The sequence below is a fragment of the Hyperoodon ampullatus genome, assembly GCF_949752795.1.
Source record: "Hyperoodon ampullatus genome assembly, chromosome: 5".
NCBI classification, from domain to species: Eukaryota; Metazoa; Chordata; class Mammalia; order Artiodactyla; family Ziphiidae; genus Hyperoodon; species Hyperoodon ampullatus.
The window spans coordinates 72,154,693-72,182,361 of record NC_136918.1 but is presented as its reverse complement, the minus strand read 5'-3'; the positions used below and the strand labels follow the sequence as shown (position 1 = coordinate 72,182,361).

General features: G+C 39.5%; 2 protein-coding genes across 2 annotated transcripts in view; both read left to right on the top strand.

Moving 5' to 3' along the window:
• LOC307053752 (vomeronasal type-2 receptor 1-like) overlaps positions 1–27,669 on the top strand; it is a gene marked incomplete at both ends in the record, with an annotated part of 253,032 nt that overhangs the window by 26,123 nt on the left and 199,240 nt on the right.
• On the top strand, positions 26,544–27,326 carry LOC307053369 (proline-rich protein 23C-like; the record flags this gene model as incomplete). The annotated part of the gene is made up of 1 exon (XM_079704748.1): positions 26,544–27,326. One exon carries the CDS (start codon positions 26,544–26,546, stop codon positions 27,324–27,326), a length of 783 nt encoding a protein of 260 aa, XP_079560874.1.

The following is a 27,669-nucleotide window of genomic DNA, read 5'->3' as shown; positions in this document are numbered from 1 at the left end:
GAAGGAAAAGACCTACAATAACAAACCCAAATCAATTAATTGATTGTAGTAATAGAAATAGAATATTTCTATTACAATAGAAATTGTAATAGAAACATACATATCGATAACTACCTTAAATGTAAATGGATTAAATGCTCCAACCAAAAGACATAGACTGGCTGAATAGATATAAAAACAAGGCCCATATATATGCTGTCTACAAGAGACCCACTACAGCCCTAGGGACACATACAGACTGAAAGTGAGGGGATGGAAAAAGATATTCCATGCAAATGGAAATCAAAAGAAAGCTGGAGTAGCACTTCTCATATCAAACAAAATAGACTTTAAAATAAAGATTATTACAAGAGACAAAGAAGGACACTACATAATGATCAAGGGATCAATCCAAGAAGAAGATATAACAATTGTAAATATTTATGCACCCAACATAGGAGCACCTCAAGACATAAGGCAAATGCTAACAGCCATAAAAGGCAAAATCGACAGTAAGACAATCATATTAGGGGACTTTAACACCCGACTTTCACCAAAGGACAGATCATCCAAAATGAAAATAAATAAGGAAACACAAGCTTTAAATGATGCATTAAACAAGATGAACTTAATTAATATTTATAGGACATTCCATCCAAAAAGAACAGAATACACTTTCTTTTCAAGTGTCCATCGAACATTCTCCAGGATAGATCATATCTTGGGTCACAAATCAAGACTTGATAAATTTAAGAAAATTGAAATCACATCAAGTATCTTTTCCAGCCACAATGTTATGAGACTAGATATCAATTACAGGGAAAAAAATCTGTAAAAGATACAAACACATGGAGGTTAAAAAATACACTACTAAATAACCAAAAGATCACCGAAGACATCAAAGAGGAAATCAAAAAATACCTAGAAACAAATGACAATGAAAACACGACAACCCAAAACCTATGGGATGCAGCAAAAGCAGTTCTAAGAGGGAAGTTTATAGCAATACAACCCTACCTAAAGAAAGAAGAAACATCTCAAATAAATAACCTAACCCTACACCTAAAGCAATTGGAGAAAGAAGAACAAAAAAACCCCAAAGTTAGCAGAAGGAAAGAAATCATAAAGATCTGATCAGAAAGAAATGAAAAAGAAATGAAGAAAATGATAGCAAAGATCAATAAAACTAAAACCTGATTCTTTAAGAAGATAAACAAAGTTGATAAACCATTAGCCAGACTAATGAAAAAAACAACGGAGAAGACTCAAATCAATAGAATTAGAAATGAAAAAGGAGAACTAACAACTGACACTGCAGATATCCAAAGATCATGAGAGATTACTACAAGCAACTATATGCCAATAAAATGGACAACCTGGAAGAAACCAACAAATTCTTAGAAAAGCACAACCTTCTGAGACGGAACCGGGAAGAAATAGAAAATATAAACAGACCAGTCATAAGCACTGAAGTTGAGACTGTGATTAAAAATCTTACAACAAACAAAAGCCCAGGATCAGATGGCTTCACAGGTGAATTCTATCAAACATTTAGAGAAGAGTTAATTCCTATCATTCTCAAACTCTTCCAAAATATAGCAGAGGGAGGAACACTCCCAAAATCATTCTATGGGGTCACCATCATCCTGATACCAAAACCAGACAAAGATGTCACAAAAAAAGAAAACTACAGGCCAATATCACTGATGAACATAGATGCAAAAACCTGAACAAAATACTAGCAAACCAAATCCAACAGCACATTAAAAGGATCATACACCATGATCAAGTGGGGTTTATGCCAGGAAAGCAAGGATTCTTCAATATATGCAAATCAATCAATGTGATACACCATATTAACAAATTGAAGGATAAAAACCATATGATCATCTCAATAGATGTAGAAAAAGCTTTCAACAAAATTCAACACCCATTTATGATAAAAACCCTCTAGAAAGTAGGCATAGAGGGAACATACCTCAACATAATAAAGGCCGTATATGACAAACCCACAGCCAATATCATTCTCATTGGTGAAAAACTGAAACCATTTCCTCTAAGATTAGGAAAAAGACAAGGTTTTCCACTCTTACCATTATTATTGAACATAGTTTTGGAAGTTTTAGCCACAGCAATCAGAGAATAAAAAGAAATAAAAGGAATCCAAATAGGAAAAGATGAATTAAAGCTGTTACTGTTTGCAAATGACATGATACTATACATAGAGAATCCTAAAGATGCTAACAGAAAAATACTAGAGCTAATCAATGAATTTGGTAAAGTAGCAGGATACAAAATTAATGCACAGTAATCTCTTGCATTCCTATACACTAATGATGAAAACCCTGAAAGAGAAATTAAGGAAACACTCCCATTTACCTTTGCAACAAAAAGAATAAAATACCTAGGAATAATTCTACCTAAGGAGACAAAAGACCTGTATGCAGAAAACTATAAGAGACTGATGAAACAAATTAAAGATGATACAAACAGATGGAGAGATATACCATGTTCTTGGTTTGGAAGAATCAACATTGTGAAAATGACTATACTACCCAAAGCAATCTACCGATTCAATGCAATCCCTATCAAAATACCAATCGCATTTTTCACAGGACAAGAACAAAAACTTTCACAGTTTGTATGGAAACACAAAAGACCCAGATTACCCAAAGCAATCTTGAGAAAGAAAAACAGAGCTGGAGGAATCAGAGTCCCAGACTTCAGACTATACTACAAAGCTACAGTAATCAAGACAGTATGGGTAAAGTAGCAGGATACAAGGTAAAGTAGCAGGATACAAAATTAATGTACAGAAATCTCTGGCATTCCTGTACACTAATGATGAAAAATCTGAAAATGAAATCAAGAAAACACTCCCATTTACCATTGCAACAAAAAGAATAAAATATCTAGGAATAAACCTACCTAAGGAGACAAAAGACCTGTATGCAGAAAATTATAAGACACTGATGAAAGAAATTAAAGATGATACAAATAGATGGAGAGATATACCATGCTCCTGGATTGGAAGAATCAATATTGTGAAAATGACTCTACTACCCAAAGCAATCTACAGATTCAATGGAATCCCTATCAAACTACCACTGGCATTTTTCACAGAACTAGAACAAAAAATTTCAAAATTTGTTTGGAGAAACAAAAGACCCCCGAATAGCCAAAGCAATCTTGAGAATGAAAAACGGAGCTGGAGGAATCAGGCTCCCTAACTTCAGACTATACTACAAAGCTACAGTAATCAAGACAGTGTGGTACTGGCACAAAAACAGAAAGATAGATCAATGGAACAGTATAGAAAGCCCAGAGATAAACCCACGCACATATGGTCAACTTATCTTTGATAAAGGAGGCAGGAATGTACAGTGGAGAAAGGACAGCCACTTCAATAAGTGGTGCTGGGAAAACTGGACAGGGACATGTAAATGTATGAGATTAGATCATTCCCTAACACCACACACAAAAATAAGCTCAAAATGGATTAAAGACCTAAATGTAAGGCCAGAAACTATCAAATTCTTAGAGGAAAACATAGGCAGAACACTCTATGACATAAATCACAGCAAGATCCTTTTGGACCCACCTCCTACAGAAATGGAAATAAAAACAAAGATAAACAAATGGGACCTAATGAAACTTAAAAGCTTTTGCACAGCAAAGGAAACCATAAACAAGACCAAAAGACAACCCTCAGAATGGGAGAAAATATTTGCAAATGAAGCAACTGACAAAGGATTAATCTCCAAAATTTATAAACAGCTCATGCAGCTCAATATCAAAAAAACAAACAACCCAATCCAAAAATGGGCAGAAGACTTAAATAGGCATTTCTCCACAGAAGATATACAGACTGCCAACAAACACATGAAAGAATGCTCAACATCATTAATCATTAGAGAAATGCAAATCAAAACTACAATGAGATATCATCTCACATCAGTCAGAATGGCCGTCATCAAGAAATCTAGAAACAATAAATGCTGGAGAGGGTGTGGAGAAAAGGGAACACTCTTGCACTGCTGGTGGGAATGTGAATTGGTACAGCCACTATGGAGAACAGTATGGAGGTTCCTTAAAAAACTAAAAATAGAATGGCCATATGACCCAGCAATCCCACTACTAGGCATATACCCTGAGAAAACCATAATTCAAAAATAGACATGTACCAAAATGTTCATTGCAGCTCTATTCACGATAGCCCAGAGCTGGAAACAACCTAAGTGTCCATCATCGGATGAATGGATAAAGAAGATATGGCACATATATACAATGGAATATTACTCAGCCATAAAAAGAAACGAAACTGAGCTATTTGTAATGAGGTGGATAGACCTAGAGTCTGTCATACAGAGTGAAGTAAGTCAGAAAGAGAAAGACAAATACCGTATGCTAACACATATATATGGAATTAAAAAAAATGTCATGAAGAACCTAGGGGTAAAACGGGAATAAAGACACAGACCTACTTGAGAATGGACTTGAGGATATGGGGAGGGGGAAGGGTAAGCTGTGACAAAGCGAAAGAGAGGCATGGACATATATACACTACCAAAATAAGGTAGATAGATAGTGGGAAGCAGCCACAGAGCACAGGGAGATCAGCTCGGTGCTTTGTGACCGCCTGGAGGGGTGGGATGGGGAGGGTGGGAGGGAGGGAGATGCATGAGGGAAGGGATGTGGGAACAGATGTATATGTATGACTGATTCACTTTGTTATAAAGCAGAAACTAATAAAAAAAAACTGAAAAAAAAATCTTCCAACAAACAAAAGCCCAGAACCAGATGACTTTACAGGCAAATTCTATCAAACATTTAGAGAAGAGCTAACACCCATCCTTCTCAAACTCTTCCAAACAATTTCAGAGGAAGGAACACTCCCAAACTCATTCTACGAGGCCACCATTACCTTGATACCAAAACCAGACAAGGATGTCACAAAGAAAGAAAACTACAGGCCAATATCACTGATGAACATAGATGCAAAAATCCTCAACAAAATACTAGCAAACAGAATCCAACAGTACATTAAAAGGATCATACACCATGATCAAGTGGGGTTTATTCCAGGAACTCAAGGATTCTTCAATATACGCAAATCAATCAACGTGATACACCATATTAACAAATTGAAGGAGAAAAACCATATGATCATCTCAATAGATGCAGAGAAAGCTTTCCACAAAATTCAACACCCATTTATGATAAAAACCCTGCAGAAAGTAGGCATAGAGGGAACTTTCCTCAACATAATAAAGGCCATATATGACAAACCCACAGCCAGCATCGTCCTCAATGGTGAAAAACTGAAACCATTTCCACTAAGATCAGGAACAAGACAAGGTTGCCCACTCTCACCACTCTTATTCAACCTAGTTTTGGAAGTTTTAGCCACAGCAATCAGAGAAGAAAAGGAAATAAAAGGAATCCAAATTGGAAAAGAAGAAGTAAAGCTGTCACTGTTTGCAGATGACATGATAATATACATAGAGAATCCTAAAGATGCTACCAGAAAACTACTAGAGCTAATCAATGAATTTGGTAAAGTAGCAGGATACAAAATTAATGCACAGAAATCTCTGGCATTCCTATATACTAATGATGAAAAATCTGAAAGTGAAATCAAGGAAACACTCCCATTTACCATTGCAACAACAAGAATAAAATATCTAGGAATAAACCTACCTAAGGAGACAAAAGACCTGTATGCAGAAAATTATAAGACACTGATGAAAGAAATTAAAGATGATACAAATAGATGGAGAGATGTACCATGTTCTTGGATTGGAAGAATCAACATTGTGAAAATGACTCTACTACCCAAAGCAATCTACAGATTCAATGCAATCCCTATCAAACTACCACTGGCATTTTTCACAGAACTAGAACAAAAAATTTCACAATTTGTATGGAAACACAAAAGACCCCAAATAGCCAAAGCAATCTTGAGAACGAAAAATGGAGCTGGAGGAATCAGGCTCCCTGACTTCAGACTATACTACAAAGCTACAGTAATCAAGACAGTGTGGTACTGGCATAAAAACAGAAAGATAGATCAATGGAACAGGATAGAAAGCCCAGAGATAAACCCACGCACATATGGTCACCTTATCTTTGATAAAGGAGGCAGGAATGTACAGTGGAGAAAGGACAGTCTCTTCAATAAGTGGTGCTGGGAAAACTGGACAGGGACATGTAAAAGTATGAGATTAGATCACTCCCTAACACCATACACAAAAATAAGCTCAAAATGGATTAAAGACCTAAATGTAAGGCCAGACACTATAAAACTCTTAGAGGAAAACATAGGCAGAACACTCTATGACATAAATCACAGGAAGATCCTTTTTGACCCACCTCCTAGAGAAATGGAAATAAAGACAAAAATAAACACATGGGACCTAATGAAACTTAAAAGGACCTAATGAAACTTAAAAGCTTTTGCACAGCAAAGGAAACCATAAACAAGACCAAAAGACAACCCTCAGAATGGGAGAAAATATTTGCAAATGAAGCAACTGACAAAGGATTAATCTCCAAAATTTATAAGCAGCACATGCAGCTCAATAACAAAAAATCAAACAACCCAATCAACAAATGGGCAGAAGACCTAAATAGACATTTCTCCACAGAAGATATACAGACTGCCAACAAACACATGAAAGAATGCTCAACATCTTTACTCATTAGAGAAATGCAAATCAAAACTACAATGAGATATCATCTCACACCAGTCAGAATGGCCATCATCAAAAAATCTAGAAACAATAAATGCTGGAGAGGGTGTGGAGAAAAGGGAACACTCTTGCACTGCTGGTGGGAATGTGAGTTGGTACAGCCACTAAGGAGAACGGTATGGAGGTTCCTTAAAAAACTACAAATAGAACTGCCATATGACCCAGCAATCCCACTACTGGGCATATACCCTGAGAAAACCATAATTCAAAAAGAGTCATGTACCAAAATGTTCATAGCAGCCCTATTTACAATAGCCCGGAGATGGAAACAACCTAAGTGTCCATCATCGGATGAATGGATAAAGAAGATATGGCACATATATACAATGGAATATTACTCAGCCATAAAAAGAAACGAAATTGAGCTATTTGTAATGAGGTGGATGGACCTAGAGTCTGTCATACAGAGTGAAGTAAGTCAGAAAGAGAAAGACAAATACTGTATGCTGACACATATATATGGAATTTAAGAAAAAAAAATGCCGTGAAGAACATAGGGGTAAGACAGGAATAAAAACACAGATCTACTAGAGAATGGACTTGAGGATATGGGGAGGGGGAATGGTAAGCTGTGACAAAGCAAAAGAGCAGCATGGACATATATACACTACCAAACGTAAGGTAGATAGCTAGTGGGAAGCAGCCGCATAGCACAGGGAGATCAGCTCGGTGCTTTGTGACCGCCTGGAGCGGTGGGATAGGGAGGGCGGGAGGGAGACGCAAAAGGGAGGGGATATGGGAACATATGTATATGTATAACTGATTAAATTTGTTAAATAAAAAAAATAAAAAAAATAAGACTAGTTTATATGCTGCCTACAAGAGATTCACTTCAGATGTAAAGACACACAGAGACTGAAAGTAAGGGTATGGAAAAAGGTACTCCATGCATATGGAAATCAAAAGAAATCTGGAATAGCAATACTTACATCAGACAAAATCGACTTTAAAACAGACTGTTACTAGAGACAAAGAAGGACATTACATGTTGCTCAAGGGATCAATCCAAGAAGAAGATATAGCTATTGTAAATATATATACCCCCAACATAGGAACACCTAAATACATAAAGAAAACATTAACAGACATAAAGGTAGAAATTGACAGTAACACAATAATAGTAGGGGATTTAAACACCTTACTTACAGCAATAGATCATCCAGGAGAAAATCAATAAGGAAACACTGGCCTTAAATCACACTATACCAGGGAGACTTAATAGATATATATAGAACATTTAATCCAAAAGCAGAATACACATTCTTTTCAAATGCACAGGGAACATTCTCCAGGACAGATCACATGGCAGGCCACAAAACAAGCCTCAGCAAATTTAAGAAAACTGAAATCATATCAAGCATATTTTCTGAACACAATACTATGAGACTAGAAATCAGCTACAAGGAAAAAAACTGGAAAAAACAGAAAAACACAGAGTCTAAACAACATGCTGCTGAACAATGAATGGGTCACTGAAGAAATTTAAAAATACCTAGAAACAAATGAAAATGGAAACACAATAATTGTAACAAATCTATGGTACACTGAAAAAGCAGTTCTAAGAGGGAAGTTCATAGAGATACAAGCTTACCTACGGAAACAAGAAAAATCTCAAACAACCTAATCTTACACCTAAAGGAACTAGAAAAAGAAGAACAAATAAAACCCAAAGTTAGAAGGAAAGACATCATAAATCAGAGGAGAACAAAAAAACAGAGGCTAAAATAACAATAGAAAAGGTCAATACAACTAAGAGCTGACTCTTCAAAAAGATAAACAAAATTGACAAAACTTTAGCCAGATTCATCAAGAAACAATAGAGAGGGCCCAAATAAATAAAATCAGAAATAAAAAAGGGGAAGTTACAATCAACACCACAGAAATACAAAGGATCAGACCATGAACAATTACACGCCATTAAAATGGACAACCTAGAAAATGGACAAACTCTTGGAAATGTACAATCTCCCAAGACTGAGTAGTAAGAAATAGAAAATATGAACAAATTACCAGTAATGAAATTAAGTCAGTAACTTTTTAAAAACTCTCATTTGACAGAGACTTATAGGCAGACAAAGAAGTGAGAAAACTTTGTAGTGGAAGAAGGGAGGGCTTCAGGTATGTATCACTGGCGGTTGCTGGCACAGAGAAGCTGGAGACACACTAACTAGAAGCAGACAATCCTATTTATTTGGTTGGTTTGGTTTGTGTACTTTATGTCTTAGGCATAGCATATTTGACTTTCTTTAGTTGGTCTTGAGCTGGAAATGGGGGTGAAAATTGGGGAAGTTGGCAGTTGTTGACCAAGTCCTCATCAACTGGGGCCAGTTACTGCAGAGGTTATGGTTTTACTTCTGGGATGGTTGCTACAAAGGATGTGGGTCAGAATTCTATTGTCATATGTGATCTGGCCATTGTTCACTTGTATATTATATCTTTCAGATCCTATTATCCCTGTGGCTACCAAGGAAGCCAGCCATCTCCTGCCATCACTGGCCAACCCTGGCCTGCTGAACTCAACCATATTAGTGCCTGGAGGCATTCCTTTTTGCTTTGCTATACAACACCTCTCAAGGCCCTCCCCACACTTCATAGTAGGTGATATATTATTCAGCCTTAAGTAGTATATCCACTGTACCATATCCACTGTGCTGAACTTTTTTATCTTTATTCTATTGTATTGTGCTTAACTTTAGTTACTGGGCTTTAGTTACTGGCCCCTTTTCCCAACAACTCTCCCAAGAACCCAAAATACCAGCTGCCTCAGAAGATATGCCCCCATGCATCAGGTAGAGTTTCAACATTGGACATGAGCTGAATTAAGAGCTATTAGTTACACACTACTATATATAAAGTAGATAAACAACAAGGACCTACTGTATAGTTTAGGGAACTAAATTCAATATCTTGTAATAACCTATAATGGAAAAGAATCTGAAAGAAGTGTGTGTGTGTATAGAGTCACCTTGCTGTACACCTGAAACTAACACATTTTAAATCACCTATACTTTAATTTTTTAAAGAGCTATTACTAAAAATTATTCTAAATTCAGACAAGACCAGCAAATATTCATAGAAGAATTTAAAACTATTTTGGGTGCATATGACTCAGAGTTACCAATACCTGCCATATATCATTCATACACATATTGGTCAGAACAGCAGATGTTAATTCCTGGATGAGAAAGATTGGATTGATCTAGGAAAGGACTTACAGCATCTCTTTTACCAAAAGAGAGGGTCCAAAAACAAGCCTGGAAAGTTGGGCAAAGTCTCCTAAAAACCATACCTGAAACATTTCCAATAAAATCTATACAAGTGTTACTGTTTCTATATTAAGCCCTGCCACCATTGCTCAGCCTCTTCCTTCAAGCAAACATACAACACAGGTGATCAATATTTTAAAAACTCACAGATTTTCCCTATCTCCCAGGCTTTAGCTGTAACCCTTGAGCCCTTTGACTGGAAACATACCTTCCTGCTGTGTGATAACACACCTACAAATTTTCCCATACAATGCCGTAAGTAAAGAAGCCAGTCTGAAAGGACTACATACTATGTAGATCCAACTATGTAATATTCTGAAAGAGGCAAAACTATAGAAAGAGTAAAGTGATCAGTGGTTGCCAAGGTTTCAGAGGGATGGAGGTGAATAGGTGAAGCACAAGGGATTTGTAGGGTGGGGAAACTACCCTGTATGATCCTGTATGGATGAATGACATTATGCATTTGTCAAAAGTATAAGCTATACAACACAAAAGGGTGAATCTTAATGTAAACTATGAATTTTAGTTAACCATAATGTATTAATATCAGTTTGTCAATTTTAAGAAGTGTACCATAGTACTACGAGATATTAATAACAGGGGAAACTGTGTGGGGGAGACGGGAGGTATATCTGTGCTAATAAAAACACTAATTTGAAAAGATACATGCACCTCAATGTTCACTGTAGCATTATTTACAATTGCCAATGTATGGAACAACCTAAGTGTTCATCAACAGATGAATGGATAAAGAAGATGTGGTGTATATACACAATGAAATATTACTCAGCCATAAAAAAGAATGAAATTTTGCCATTTGTGACAATATGGATGGACCTGGAGGGGATTATACTCAGTAAAATAAGTCAAACAGAGAAAGACAAATACTGTATGTTTTTATTTATATGTGTAAGCTAAAAATTAAACAAACGAACAAATGTAACAAAACAGAAACAAACTCACAGATACAGAGAACTAGTGGTTACCAGGGGAGAGAAGTGGGGGGAGAGAAGTTACAAAGATGTAATGTACAGCACAGGGAATACAGACAATATTATATAATAACTATATACAGTGTACAGTCTATAAAAATATTGAATCAGTATGTTGTACACTTAAAACTAATAAAATATTGTAAGTCAACTATACTTCAATGCTAAATAAATAAATAAATAAAATGGGAAAATCGAAAAATGTCAACAATTTTTATTGCTTAAATAGAAAAATTCATCCTAAAATTCATAGGGAATGTCAAAGGATCCCGAATAGCCGAAACAATATTGGAAAAGAAAAATAAAGTTAATGTTCTTATATTTTCCAATTTCAAAACTTATTATAAAGCTACAGTAATCAAAACAATGTTCAACTGGCATAATGACAGACACAGAGACCAATACAATAGAATAGAGAGCCCAGAAATAAACTCTTGCATGTATGCTATAGTGATTTTTAGCAAGGGTGCCAAGACCATACAATGCAGGAAGGACAATCTTTTCAAAAATCTTTCTGTGTTAGAGAGGGTGGACAGTGAAATAGGTGAAGGGATTAAGAGCCAGTTACAAAATAAGACATGGGGATGTTAATATTTGGCATAAGGAATATGGTCAAGAATACTGTAATATTCAATACATATATTGTAATAACTTTATATGCAGACACATGGTTACTAGACTAATCATTGTGATTATTTTAATGTATGCAAATGTCAAATCACTATGTAGTACTTCTGAAACTAACATAATACTGTATGTCAACCATATTTCAATAAAACAATTTGGGGGGGGAACTGGGTATCCACATGCAAAACAATAAATGAAGTTGAACCCTTACCTTAAACCACATACAAAAATAAACTCAAAATGGATCAAAGACCTAAAATAATAAAACTCTTGGATGAAAACATAAGGGAAAAGCTGCATAACATTGAATATGGCAATGATTTCTTGGATATTACACCAAATACATAAGCAACAAAGGTAAAATATGTAAACTGGGATACATCAAAATTTAAAACTCCTGTGCATCAAAGGACACAGTATATAGAGTGAAATGGCAACCTATGGAATGGGAAAAATATTTGCAAAATATCTAAATATCTGACATGTGGTTAATATCCAGAAAATATAAAGAACTACAACTCAATGGCAAAAAAATAAATAAACTGCTGTTTAAAAGGGTAAAGAACTTGAATAGACATTTCTGCAAAGAAAATATACAAATGGCAGTCAAGCATATGAAAAGATGTACAACCTCACTAATAATTAGAGAAATGCAAACCAAACTGCAATGAGATGTCACTTCATACCTATTAGAGTAGTTGCTATAAAAAACAAAAAAAAAGGACTTCCCTGGCAGTCTAAGGGTTAGGAGTCCATGCTCCCAGTGCAGGGGCACATGTTTGATCCCTGTTCAGGGAACTAATATCCTGCATGCTTCAATGAGTGGCCAAAAAAAACAAAACAAACAAAACAAAAAATCAAGTGTTGGCAAAGATGTGGAAAAATTGAAACCATTGTGCACCATTGGTCAGAATGTAAAATGGTGCAGCTATTATGGAAGATAAAATGACAGTTCATCAAAAAATTGCAAATAGAACTACTATATAATGCATTGATTCCACTTCCAGTATATATCGAAAAGAATTGAAAACAGGATCTCAAAGAGATATTTGTACAGTCATACTGATAGCAACATTATTCACAATAGCCAAAAGGTAGACGCAAACCAAATGTCCATAAAGGAATGAATGGATAAACAAAATTTGGTAGATGCATACAATGGAATATTATTCCACCTTAAAAAGGAAGGAAAATCTGATAAATCCCACATCATGGAATAATACGGAGAACATTATGTTAAGTGAAACAAGCCAGCCACAAAAGATAAATACTGTATGATTTTACTTATATTAGGTATCTAGTGTAGTCAAACTGACAGAGACAGAAAATAGAATGGTGGTTTCCAGTGGTTGGAGAGAGGAGGCAATGTGGAGTCATTGCTTAAACGTTTGCTGAAAAGTAGTTGTTGCTAAGAGTCTATAGACTTTTAGTTTTGCAAGATGAAAAAATTAGGGAGATTGGTTATGCAACAATGCAAATATACTTAACACTACTGAGCTGTACACTTTAGTGTGATAAATTTTAAGGTATGTGTCTTTTATGTTATGTGTATCGAAAGCAATTTTGTTTAAAAGACAACTAAGGAAAGGACTTCCCTCATGGCACAGTGGTTAAGAATCCGCCTGCCAATGCAGGGGACACGGGTTAGAGCCCTGGTCCGGGAAGATACCACATGCCGCAGAGCAACTAAGCCCATGCACCACAACTACTGAGCCTGCACTCTAGACCCCATAAACCACTACTACTGAGCCCACGTGCCACAACTACTGAAGCCCATGTGCCTAGAGCCTGTGTTCCACAACAAGAGAAGCCACCACAATGAGAAGCCCATGCAACACAACGAAGAGTAGCCCCTGCTCGCCACAACTAGAGAAAGCCCACGTGCAGCAACAAAAACCCAATGCGGACAAAAAAATAAATAAAAAAAAAAGACAACTGAGGAATTAGGGCCAGAGCAACTCCCCAGCACCTGCAGGAGCTGTGGGGCAAGGCGCCCCTACACTGTGACTCTGATTAGGGCAATGAAAAGTCCATGAGCTCCGGACATTAAAGGACAGGAGGTATGAGTGAAACCCCTTAGGATGAGCCTGGAAGGAGGGGCCTTCACACCAGGGCACCCACCTGTTTCTCACCACAGGACTCCCCTGCCGGGCACCAGCATCTCCTGAGATCCTGTGAGATCTGTCTTCCCAGGAAGTGTAGTCTTGGCCATAGCGCCTGAGGTGATTCTGCCTTTCTCTGAGGGGTCCCTGGTGCTCTGAGCATCCCAGCCCATCCAGCCAATCCTCTCTCAGCCCCATCACTGGCAACTTTTAAAAGAGCTGTTTTGGTAGTGATGTGAGCAAAAGCTGACTGAAGTAGATTGAGAGGTGAGTGGAGTTGAGAAAGCAAGAAGAGACAAAACTTGTACTAACTCCAGCCTCCGTGAATGAAGTCCGAGAGGCATTTTGACTTGAACTGAATTACACCACTGGCTTTACTGGTTCTCCAGCTTGCAGATGGCAGATTATGGGACTTCTCTGCCTCCATAACCAGGGGGCAGACAGCAGAAGCAAGAGGAACTATGACCCAGCAGCCTGCAGAAAGAAGACCACAAACACAGTAAGTTAGACAAAATGAGATGACACAAATATGTTGCCAATGAAGGAGCAAGGTAAAAACCCACAAGAACAAATAAATGAAGAGGAAATAGGAAATCTACCTGAAAAAGAACTCAGAGTAATGATAGTAAACATGATCCAAGATCTTGAAAATAAAATGGAGGCATGGATCAAGAAGGTACAAAAAATGTCTAACAAGGACCTAAAAGAACTAAAGAACAAGTGAACAGTGATAAACAACACAATAACTGCCATGAAAAATACACCGGAAGGAATTGATAGCAGAACAACTGAAGCAGAACAGATAAGTGAGCTGGAAGATAGAATGGTGGAAATAACTGCCACAGAGCAGAATAAAGACAAAAGAATGAAAAGAAATGAGGACAGTCTCAGACACCTCTGGGACAACATTAAACACACCAGCATTCGAATTATAAGGGTCCCAGAAGAAGAAAAGGGAAAGGGCCAGAGAAAATATGTGAAGAGATTAGAGTCGAAAACTTCCCTAACATGGGAAAGGAAATAGCCACCCAAGTCTAGGAAGCACAGAGCGTCCCACACAGGATAAACCCAAGGAGAAACATACCGAGACACATATTAATCAAACTAACAAAAATTAAATGCAAAGAAAAAATATTAAAAGCAGCAAGGGAAAATCAACAAATAACATACAAGGGAATCCCCACAAGGTTATCAACTGATTTTTTAGCAGAAACTCTGCAAGTCAGAAGGGAATGGGATGATATATTTAAAGTGGTGAAAGGGAATAAGCTACAACCAAAATTACTCTGCCCAGCAAAGATCTCATTCAGGTTTGACAGCAAAATCAAAAGCTTTAAAGACAAACAAAAGCTAAGAGAATGCAGCACCACAAAAACAGCTTTACAACAAATGCTAAAGGATCTTCTCTAGGTGGGAAACACAAGAGAAGAAAAAGACCCACAAAAACAAACCCAGAACAACTTTAAAAATGGTAATAAGAACATACATATTGACAGTGACCTTAAATGTAAATGTATTAAGTGCTCCAACCAAAAGACATAGACTGGCTGAATGGATACAAAAACAAGACCAGTATATATCCTGTATAAAGAGACCCACTTCAGGGACTTCCCTGGTGACACAGTGGTTTAGAATACACCTGCCAGTGCAGGGGACATGGGTTCAATCCCTGGTCCGGGAAGATCCCACATACCGTGGAACAACTAAGACCACGTGCCACAATTACTGAGCCTGCACTCCACAGCCCATGAGCCACAACTACTGAGCCTGCGTGCCACAACTACTTTAGTCTGCGCACCTAGAGCCCATGCCCCACAACAAGAGAATCCACTCCAATGAGAATTCCCCACACCGCAACGAAGAGTAGCCCCCACTCACTACAACTAGAGAAAGCCCATGCACAGCAATGAAGAACCAATGAAGCCAAAAATATATAAACAAATAAATTTTTTTTAAAGTAAAGAGATCCACTTCAGACCTAGAGACACATACAGACTGAAAGTGAGGGAATGGAAAAAGATACTCCATGCAAATGGAAATAAAAAGAAAGCTGGAGTAGCAATACTCATATCAGAGAAGACAGACTTTAAAATAAAGACTATTACAAGAGAAAAGGAAGGACACTACATAATGATCAAGGGATCAATCCAAGAAGAAGATATAACAATTGTAAATATTTATGCACCCAACATAGGAGCACCTCAATACATAAAGCAAATGTTAACAGCCATAAAAGGGGAAATGAACAGTAACACAGTAAGAGTGGGGTTCGTTAATACTCCTCTTACATCAACAGACAGATCATCAACATGGAAAATTAATAAGGAAACACAAGCCATAAATGACACATTATAACAGATAGACTTAATTGATATTTATAGGACATTCCATCCGAAGGCAGCAGAATACACTTTCTTCTCAAGTGCACAAGGAACTTTCTCCAGGATAGATCACATCTTGGGTCACAAATCAAGCCACAGTAAATTTTAGAAAATCGAAATCGTATCAAGCATCTTTTCAACCACAATGCTATGAGATTAGAAATCAATTACAGGAAAACACAAACACATGGAGGCCAAACAATATGTCATTACATGACCAATGGATCACTGAGGAAGTCAAAGAGGAAATGAAAAAACACCTAGAAACAAATGACAGGGAAAACACAATGACCCAAAATCTATGGGATACAGCAAAAGCAGTTCAAAGAGGGAAGTTTATGGCAATACAATCCCACCTCAGGAAACAAGAAAAATCTCAAGTAAAGAACTTAACCTTAAGTTAAAAAAACCAAAGAAAGGAAAACAAACAAAACCCAAAGTTAATAGAAGGAAAGAAATCATAAAGATCAGAGCAGAAATAAATGAAATAGAAATGAAGAAAACAATAGCAAAGATCAATGAAACTAAAAGGTGGTACTTTGACAAGATAAACAAAATGGATAAACCTTTAGCCAGACTCATCAAGAAAAAAGGGGTGAGGATTCAAAGCGATAAAATTAGAAATGAAAGAGGAGACGTAACAACTGACACTGCAGAAATACAAAGGATCATGACAGATTACTGAAAGAAACTATATGCCCTAAAAATGGATAAGCTGGAAGAAACGGACAAATTCTTCGAAAGGTACAACCTTGCAAGACTAACCAGGAGGAAATATAAAACATGAAAAGACCAGTCACAAGGAATGAAATTGAAATTGTGATCAAAAATCTTCCGACAAATGAAAGTCCAGGATCAGGTGGCTTCACAGGCAAATTCTATCAAACATTTAGAGAAGAGCTAACACCTATCCTTCTCAAACTCACCCAAAAAATTTCAGAGGAAGGAACACTCCCAAGCTCATTCTACGAGGCCTCCATCACCCTGATACCAAAACCAGACAAAGATGTCACACACAGAAAAGAAAATTACGGGCCAATATCACTGATGAACATAGATGTAAAAATCCTCAACAAAAGACTAGCAAACAGAATCCAACAACACATTAAAAGGATCATACACCATGATCAAGTGGGATTTATCCCACAGATGCAAGAATTCTTCAATATACGCAAATCAAAAATTGTGACACACCATATTAACAAACTGAAGAATAAAAACCATATGATCATCTCAATAGACAAAATTTGACAAAATTCAACACACATTTACAATAAAAACTCTCCAGAAAGGGGGCATAGAGGGAACCTACCTCAACATAATATAGACTATATAATACAAGCTCACAGAAAACATTATTGTCAATGGTGGAAAACTGAAAGCACTTCCTCTAAGATCAGGAACAAGGCAAGGAAGCCCACTCTCACCACTTTTATTCAACATAATTTTGGAAGTCCTAGCCACAGCAATCAGAGAAGAAATAAAAGGAATCCAAATTGGAAAAGAAGTAAAACTGCCACTGCTTGCAGATGACATGATACTGTACATAGAAAATCCTAAAGATGCCACCAGAATACTACTAGAGAACTTCCCTGCTGGCACAGTGGTTAAGAATCCGTCTGCCAACGCAGGGGACATGGGTTTGAGCCTTGGTCCGGGAAGATGCTGCAGAGCAACTAAGCCTGTGTACCACAACTACTGAGCCTGTGCTCTAGAGCCTGCAAGCCACAACTACTGAAGCCCACGCATCACAACTACTGAAGCCTATGCTCCTAGAGCCCGTGCTCCACAACAACAGAAGCCACCATGATGAGAAGCCTGCACACTGCAAGGAAGAGTAGCCCCGGCTCTCCACAACTAGAGAAAGCCCGCATGCAGCAACGAAGACCCAACACAGCCAAAAATAAAACAAATTAAATAAATAAATTATTTAAAAGAAAAGAATACTACTAGAGCTAATCAATGAATTTGGTAAAGTTTCAGGATACAAAATTAATACACAGAAATCTCTTGCATTCCTATACTCTAACAATGAAAGATCCGAAAGAGATCCCATTTACCATTGCAACAAAAAGAAAAAATTCCTAGGAATAAACCTACCTAAGAAGGCAAAAACCTGTACTCGGAAAACTGCAAGATACTGCTTAAAGAGATCAAACACAACACAAACAGATGGAGAGATATACCATGTTCTTAGACTGGAAGAATCAATATTGTGAAAATGACTATACTACCCAAAGCAATCTATAGATTCAAGGCAATCTCTATCAAATTACCAATGGCATTTTTCACGAAACCAGAACAAAAGATGCTACAATTTGTGTGGAAAAACCAAAGACCATGAATAGCCAAAGCAATCTCGAGAAAGAAAAACGGAGTTGGAGGAATCAGGCTTCCTGACTTCACAGTATACTACAAAGCTACAGTAATCAAGAAAATATGAGCAACCAAGACTGTGCGCCACACTACTGAGCCTGTGCTCTATAGCCCATGAGCCACAACTGTTGAGACGATGTGCCACAACTACTGAAGCCCAGGAAGCTAGAGCCCATGCTCTGTAACAACAGAAGTCTCCACAGTGAGAAGCCTAAGCACCACAATGAAGAGTAGCCCCTGCTTGCAACTAGACGAAGGCCATGTGCAACAACAAAGAACCAACGCAGCCAAAAATAAACAATTTTTTTAAAAACACAGTATGGTACTGGCACAAAAACAGAAATATCAATCACTGCAACAGGATAGAGAGCACAGAGATAAACCCACACAGCTCTGGTCACCTAATCTATGACAAAGGAGGCAAGAATATACACAGGAGAAAAGACAGTATCTTTAAAAAGTGGTGCTGTGAAAACTCAACAGCTACATGTAAAAGAATGAAATTACAAAACTCCCTAACACGATACACAAAAATAAACTCAAAATCAATTAAAGACCTAAATGTAAGGCCAGACACTGTAAAACTCTTAGAGGAAAACATAGGCAGAACACTCTATGACATAAATCACAGCAAGATCCTTTTGGACCCACCTCCTAGAGAAATGGAAATAAAAACAAAGGTAAACAAATGGGACCTAATGAAACTTCAAAGCTTTTGCACAGCAAAGGAAACCATAAACAAGACCAAAAGACAACCCTCAGAATGGGAGAAAATATTTGCAAATGAAGCAACTGACAAAGGATTAATCTCCAAAATTTATAAGCAGCTCATGCAGCTCAATAGCAAACAAACAAACAACCCAATCCAAAAATGGGCAGAAGACCTAAATAGACGTTTCTCCAAAGAAGATATACAGACTCCCAACAAACACATGAAAGGATGCTCAACATCACTAATCATTAGAGAAATGCAACTCAAAACGACAATGAGGTATCACCTCACACCAGTCACAATGGCCATCATCTAAAAAATCTGCAAACAATAAATGGTAAAGAGGGTGTGGAGAAAAGGGAACCCTCTTACACTGTTGGTGGGAATGTAAATTGGTACAGCCACTATGGAGAACAGTATAGAGGTTCCTTAAAAAACTACAAATAGAACTACCATATGACCCAGCAATCCCACTACTGGGCATATACTCTGAGAAAACCATAATTCAAAGAGTCATGAACCAAAATGTTCATTGCAGCTCTATTCACAATAGCCCGGAGCTGGAAACAACCTAAGTGTCCATCATTGGATGAATGGATAAAGAAGATGTGGCACATATATACAATGGACTATTACTCAGCCATAAAAAGAAACGAAATTGAGCTATTTGTAATGAGGTGGATGGACCTAGAGTCTGTCATACAGAGTGAAGTCAGTCAGAAAGAGAAAGACAAATACCATAGGCTAACACATAGATATGGAATTTAAGGGAAAAAAATGTCATGAAGAACCTAGGGGTAAGACAGGAATAAAGACACAGACCTACTAGAGAACGGACTTGAGGATATGGGGAGGGGCAAGGGTAAGCTCTGACAAAGCGAGAGAGAGGCATGGACATATATACACTACCAAATGTAAAACAGATAGCTACTGGGAAGCAGCCGCATAGCACAGGGAGATCAGCTCAGTGCTTTGTGACCACCTAGAAGGGTGGGATAGGGAGGGTGGGAGGGAGGGAGACACAAGAGGGAAGAGATATGGGAACATATGTATATGTATAACTGATTCACTTTGTTATAAGGCAGAAACTAACACACCATTGTAAAGCGATTATACTCCAATAAAGATGTAAAAAAAAAAAACAGTTTATACAACTCTCCTCAATACTCTGTAATAACGTATATGGGAACAGAATCTAAAAAACAGTGGATATATGTATGACTGATTCACTTTGCTGTACACCTGAAACTAACACAACATTGTAAATCAACTACACTCCAATAAAAATCAATTAACAAAAATGGGCAGAAGAGGTGAACAGACATTTTTCCAAAGAAGACATACCAGTCGGGCAACAGGCACATGAAAAGATGCTCAACATCACTAACCGTCAGAGAAATACAAATCAAACCACCATGAGATACCACCTCACACCTGTAAGAACACCTAACATCAAAACGACCACAAATAACAAATGTTGGCTAGGTTGTGAAATAAAGGGGACCCCCGTACACTGTTGGTGGGAATGTGAATTGGTGCAGCCACTGTGGAAAACAGTGTGGAGGTTCCTCAAAAAACTAAATAGAATTACCATATGATACAGCAATTCCACTCCTGGGTATACATCCAAAGAAAACAAAAACACTACTTTGAAAAGATACATGCAGCTGAATGTTCATGGCAGCATTATTTATGACAGCCAAAATATGGAAACAACCTAAGTGTCCATCAACAGATGAACAGCTAAGGAAGCTGTGATGTGATACATATATGCATGTGTGTGTCTGTGTGTATGTATATACTCAGCCATAAAAAAAAAAGAGTGAAATTTTGTCATTTACAACAACATGGATAGACTTGTAGGGTATTATGCATAGTGAAATAAGTCAGACAGAGAAAGACAAATACTGTTATGTTATCACTTAAACATGGAATCCAGAAAATAAAACAAACTAGTGAATATAACAAAAAAGAAACAGATTCACAGATATAGAGAACAAACTCGTGGTTACAAGTGGGGAGAGGCAAGATGGGGTAAGAGATGAAGAGGTATAAACTACTATGTTTAAAGTAATTAAGCTACAAGGATATATTGTACAACACAGGGAATACAGCCAATATTTATGTTTTGGCCGTACCCCGCAGCACACGGGGATCTTAGTTCCCTGAACAGGGACTGAACCCGGGCCCCCTGCAGTGGAAGCATGGAGCCTTAACCACTGGACCGCCAGGCAAGGGTCCATAGCCAATATTTTATAATAACTATAAATGGAGTATAATCTTTAGGAATTGTTCATCATTATCTTGTACACCTGAAACGTAACACTGTAACTCCATTATATCCCAATTTTTAAAAAACTAAAAAAGAACCCGACAACGACATATCACTTCATACCTGTTAGAATGGCTTTTATCAAAAGGCAAGAAATTAAAAGTGTTGGCGAGTACGTGGAGAAAAGTGAGCCCTCCTGCGGTGTCGGTGGGAATGTAAACTGGCACAGCCACTATGGAGAACGGTATGAAGATTCCTTAGAAATGCAGGAATAGAACTACCATATGATCCAGCTATCCCACTTCTGAGTATTTATCCAAAGTATATGAAGACACTAACTTGAAAACACTTATGCACCCCCATGTTCATTGCAGCATTATTTACAATAGTCAAGGTATAGCAACAACCGCAGTGCCCATCAACCAATAAATGAATAAAGAAGATGTGAAACACAATATATACAATACAGATACAGCCATAGAAAAAAAATAAAACCTGGCCATTTGCCACAGCATGGATGGACACTGAGAGTATTATGCTAAGTGAAAGAAGTCAGCTAGAGAAAGCCAAATACCATATGATTTCACATAGATAGGGAATTTTAAAAAAAACATACAAAGTAAATGAACAAACCACACCAAACAAAAACAAACATGTAGATACAGAGAACAGAGTAGTGGCTACCAGAGGGGAAAGGGTGAAATGGATAAAGAGGATCAACTCTGTGGTGACTATACAAACTAAATCTTTGTTGGTGAGCATGCTGTAGTGTGTACAGAAGTAGAAATATAATGGTGTCCATATGAAACTTATATAATGTTATAAACAAATGTTACCTCAATAGAAAATAATTTTTAAAAAAGATATACATATAGCAATGATTAAAATGACTATTCGTGGAATTTAAGTTCCAGTTATGGAGGGAAGTGAAGAACTGATAGTTTAAGTTTCACTGAAAAGATGAATTTTTCCAGAAGGGCATAAGCATTGATGGAGTTTGGATATGTAAAGGGCTAAGCTAGAAAGTTAGGAGGTAGCCACTACTCTGAGAATAAATCTTTTAAATTGTGATTACAGAGGGGGTCCCAATTTGGAGTAATTGTTACTGAGCCACGTTCATTTGCCTCACACACAGAAAGCCCAACTCTGAGATAGAGAGGTTTGCAGCAGAGAAAGGGTTTATTCACAAGGCAGTCAAGCAAGGAGAAAGGAGAACAAATCTCAAATCCATCTCCCCAAAGGCCAGGGGCTAGGGATATTTACTGGATAAAGAATTAGGGTGGCCTGAGGTGCAGGGAGTGTGGGGAAAGGTGACTGGAAATGAGAAAAAGATTGGGTCGGGACTTCCCTGGTGGCACAGTGGTTAAGAATCCGCCTACCAAAAAAAAAAAAAAAAAGAATCCGCCTACCAATGCAGGGGACATGGGTTCGAGCCCTGGTCTGGGAAGATCTCACATGCCTCGGAGCAACTAAGCCCTTGAGCCACAAGTACTGAGCCTGCACTCTAGAGCCTGCGTGCCACAACTACTGAGCCCGTGTGCCACAACTGCTGAAGCCCACGCTCCTAGTGTCCGTGTTCCACAACAAGAGAAGCCACCACAATGAGAGGCCTGCACACTGCAACGAAGAGAAGCCCCCGCTCACTGCAAATAGAGAAAGCCCGCATGCAGCAACGAAGACCCAACGCAGCCAAAAATAAATAAATTAAATAAATAAATACATTTAAAAAAAAAGATGTATCGTTATTCTCGGCAGGTGCAACTAAGCTACGTGCTTCTTCAGAGGATGCATGTTCAGAAAACGGCGACATTAGCATATTCTTAGGGTGGAGGTTTTGGCCCTCTGACATCAAATGGCCACCGATCAGACACTCTCGCATGCCCGAGGGGAGAGGCGGTTGTCCCAACCAGTCTTAACCAGCTGAAGTTCAAACTGGACAACTGACTCCAAGTTCCAAAAAAACAACTCGGGCAAACACCTTAAGACTCTTACATCAGACGTACTTATCTGTAGGGGTCGTGAAGAGGCCTTGTAGCTTACTCTTTAGGCTACATCATGCTTGGGGGATATGCAAGTTTTTGTAAAAACAGTTAAAGTGAGCTTGACCAGCGAAGGCAGTTTACAGTTTACTATTTACTAATTAAGTTATAGTCTGATGGATGTAACTGATGACTACCATATAAGTTTCATAATGACAAGGTAAAGAGTATGAGTCAGTGAGGTAGGAGGGAGGACAAAATTACTGAAGAGGAAGAGAACTGAGAAGCCAAGATGTGGGGGGAGGAGGGATCCATGACAATATTAAACTCACCACAAACTACAGCAGATGTGCAATGAGTGAGAATTACAGTGAATCAAGTGCGAAAGTCTTCAAAGACTGTGATAGAGACATTTGCTACACATACATTTGATAAGTGACTGGTAGTAGTATGACTGAACCCCAATGTCTTTAAACAATATTTTGTTTATTTACAGAATGTGGTAATACTATGAAGGCCATAGAGAGAGGGATGAGATAGAGAGTAAGTGAAGAAACCATTCCAAACAAAATGGTCAGAAATGCCCTTTTCAAGAAAGTGCCCTCAGAGTTGGTCTTTGAAGAACGAACCAGCACTGCAAAATGTTGGAGGAAAAGTTGAAACCTAATTTTTTTTAAGTAAAAAAAAACCCAAGAAGATGGGAATATTTCAAAGAATTAAATATAATATTGGCTAATAAGCATGTGAAAAAAATGATCCACCTTGACTGGCAATCAGAAATGCAAAATGAAAACACAATGATATAGCATTTTACTACACCAGGTTGGAAAACAGTTAAGAGTCTATCAATAAGAAATGTTTACAAGGATGTCATGAAATGGAAACATACTCCGCTCACAGGAGTTTAAACTGTGAAAAATATTTTGGGGAAAAAAAAGAGGAAGGCGTTACCTATTAACATTTTTTAAATCTTTTTTTATAATTTTAAAATTTATTTATTTGTTTATTTATTTATCTATTTATTTATTTTTGGCTGTGTCTGGTCTTCGGTGCTGCATGCTGGCTTTTCTCTAGTTGAGGCCAGCAGGGGCTACTCTTGGTTGCAGTGCGCGGGCTTCTCATTGCAGTGGCTTCTCTTGTTGCAGAGCACAGGCTCTAGGCACAAGGGCTTCAGTAGTTGTGGCGCACGGGTTTTGCTGCTCTGCAGCATGTGGGGTCTTCCCAGATCAGGGATCAAACCCATGTCCCCTGCATTGGCAGGCAGATTCTTAACCACTGCGTCACCAGGGAAGTCCCTACCTATTAACTTGAAAAGACACACACAGGACCAATTATAGTAATTCACTCTTAGGTGTATGCAATAAATGTATGAGTTAAGAGTTCATGATTTAAAACCAGAGAAGTCTGCATTGGATGCCTATATGTAACACAAACTTGGTACATATTTAATTTTTGAAACCTCACTTGACCACTCTGAGCTTCAGGTGTTGTGAAAAGTAAAAAAGATCATTTTTTTTTTTTCAGAGAGGGCAGGAAGACACTTTTGCAGGTCATAGATAACTTTTATGGTTTTGATTGTGGTGATAGTTTCACGAGTGTATTCTTATCTACAAACTCAAGTTGTTTACATTAAATGTGTACAGCTTTTAGTACATACCTTAACTACTGCGCCACCAGGGTCCTGGTGGCGCAGTAGTTAAGAATCCGCATGCCGGGTTCGAGCCCTGGTCCGGGAAGATCCCACATGCCGTGGAGCAAATAAGCCCATGTGCCGCAACTACTGAGCCTGCACTCTAGAGCCCAAGAGCCACGACTACTGAGCCTGCGTCCCACAACTACAGAAGCCCGTGTGCCTAGAGCCCGTGCTCCGCAACAAACAGAAGCCACCGCAACGAGAAGCCTGTGCACCGCGGCGAAGACTAGCCCCCGCTCGCTGCAACTAGAGAAAGCCCGCACGCAGCAACAAAGACCCAACGCAGCCAAAAGTACATAAAAATAAAAAATTTTTTCAGAACAAAGATCAGGGCTTCCCAGGTGGCACAGTGGTTGAGGGTCCGCCTGCCGACGCAGGGGACACGGGTTCGTGTCCCGGTCCGGGAAGATCCCGCATGCCGCGGAGGGGCTGGGCCCGTGAGCCATGGCCGCTGAGCCAGCGCGTCTGGAGCCTGTGCTCCGCAACGGGAGAGGCCACAACAGTGAGAGGCCCGCGTACCGCAAAATAAATAAATTAATTAATTAAATTTAATTTAATTTAGTAAATGAAGATCATTTTTTAAACCTCAGTAGAATGGTTGACATATAATAAATACTGAATACAACAATTTAATTATACTAAGATTGCTTTAATTTTATAACAGCTTTTATCTTCAGGAAGGAACTGCCACAAATATTTGACCATTAAGACAGAGCTTTACCTAAACATATATGAGTATTTTCCATTTACTCCTGAAATGAAAGCACAAGCATTAAAGGAATTTCATGGAACGTTTAGATAGGTCCGTTTTATGTTGCCAGGGGGGTGGTCTATTTGAGTGGTTCTTTTCTCTAGAATGCCTGAAATCAAAGGAAAATATTAACCTTAAAGGTGACTAATATTTAAAGTTCCATTTTCGGTGTATCTTTTTTTCTCTAAAAATGAAGTACACGAGTATTCTGGCCCCTGGAGGACTTTAACAGTAGCTTTCTACCAACCACAGCCCCGGCTATTGGGCAGCACAGATACCGCGAGGTCTACGGGGCGGAGCCTTGGAGGGGGCGGGGCTTCGCGTGACATTTTGCGACTAGGATTTCACTGGCTTCACCCGCAACATCTTTCGCTGTCTGTTGCGTAGACGAATCGGCGTGACGAGCTGAAGATTCGAAGGCGCCAGGCCCAGCCCCGCGCCAGACGCCGTTCCCCTAGAAACCTGAACTGCAGGACCAACTGCAGGAGGCGGCCCCGGAGCTCCGAGGACTCGTCCCGTATCGCGCCGTCCTGCCGTCCCCGCATCGCGCCGCCCCGCCCCGGCTTGCCTCAGCCGTCGTCGAAACCCGTCACAGCGTGCAGGATCGAGCGCCTCCTCGCCCTCTGCCAGGCCCCGGGGGCGCCGTCCGTCGGTCGAGGTCATGGGCACACGGCCCCGCAGGCCCAGTGCCTACCCTGCGGACTGGTGGGGACCGCAGACCGAAGGACCCGGCCCCGCCAAGCGCCGCCGGACGGAGGAGCCCGAGGAGCCCGAGTCCGAGTCCGAGGCGGCGCCCAGCCTGGACAACCTGACGGGACCTCCGGCCGCGGACGCGCTCACTTCCGTAGTGGTCCTGCCCGCCGGCTGGGCCCTGCACCTGCCCCTAGATGGCGTCGACGTGCTGCTGGAGCCCAAGCCCACGTCCGTGCTGCAAGTGTCTCTCGGAGATCACATCCTCATGCTGGTCCCCGAGGCCCTCCTGGGCTGGGGCGTGGAAGGCCCGTGGGGACAGGGCCTGCAACGGGCCGCTTTCCTGAGCGCTCCAGGGGAGTACATGGCCCGGGAGCCGGGATTCTTCTGCGCAGCTGTCCCAGAGATCGCCCGCCAAGAAGAGGCCAACCAGGAGGAAGCAGACGCCGAGCTCCTGCCGCCTGGGATGGAGGCTGAAGCCGGCTCCGTCGCTGAGCTCCGCAGCCCCACCGCAAGGGTGTCGGGACCCAGCGCGCAGGGCTTTGTCCCAGAGCCCCGTCCTCGGGCGCCCAATCCTAGTCCAGAGAAACGCTCTCCTCACCACGACGACAACCTGCACTTGCGCCTTCGGGAGCTCTCCCTCGACTCACCACTCCAACCTCTACCTCCCTCTCCGAGTCCGGGTCCTCACGAGCGCCCCCAACGCCCTTACCGTCCTAAGCGCGAGGCCCAGAGATGTCTGTTCCCGGAATGAACTGCACCCCGGTGTACACACACACACACACACACACACACACACACACACACACACAAATTCTGGCTACCATCCTGGAGGCCCAATGGATTTCCCGGCGTCTTTTACACTGAATGTCCTACAACCTGGAAATTAAGCATCTCGTGGGCCAACAACTCCTCTTCCCCTCCAGACTGGCTATAGTAGCAGGAGAAGACGTCAGGAAAAGAAAGCAGACTCTAGACCTCATCTTTGAAATGGAAAATCTGCCCAGGGATACCGGACAATGTGTGTTCAGACGTCTGGACTTCTTTACAACATCATTCTCAGGCCTATCCATTCCCGCTCGTTTGCATTGGTTATT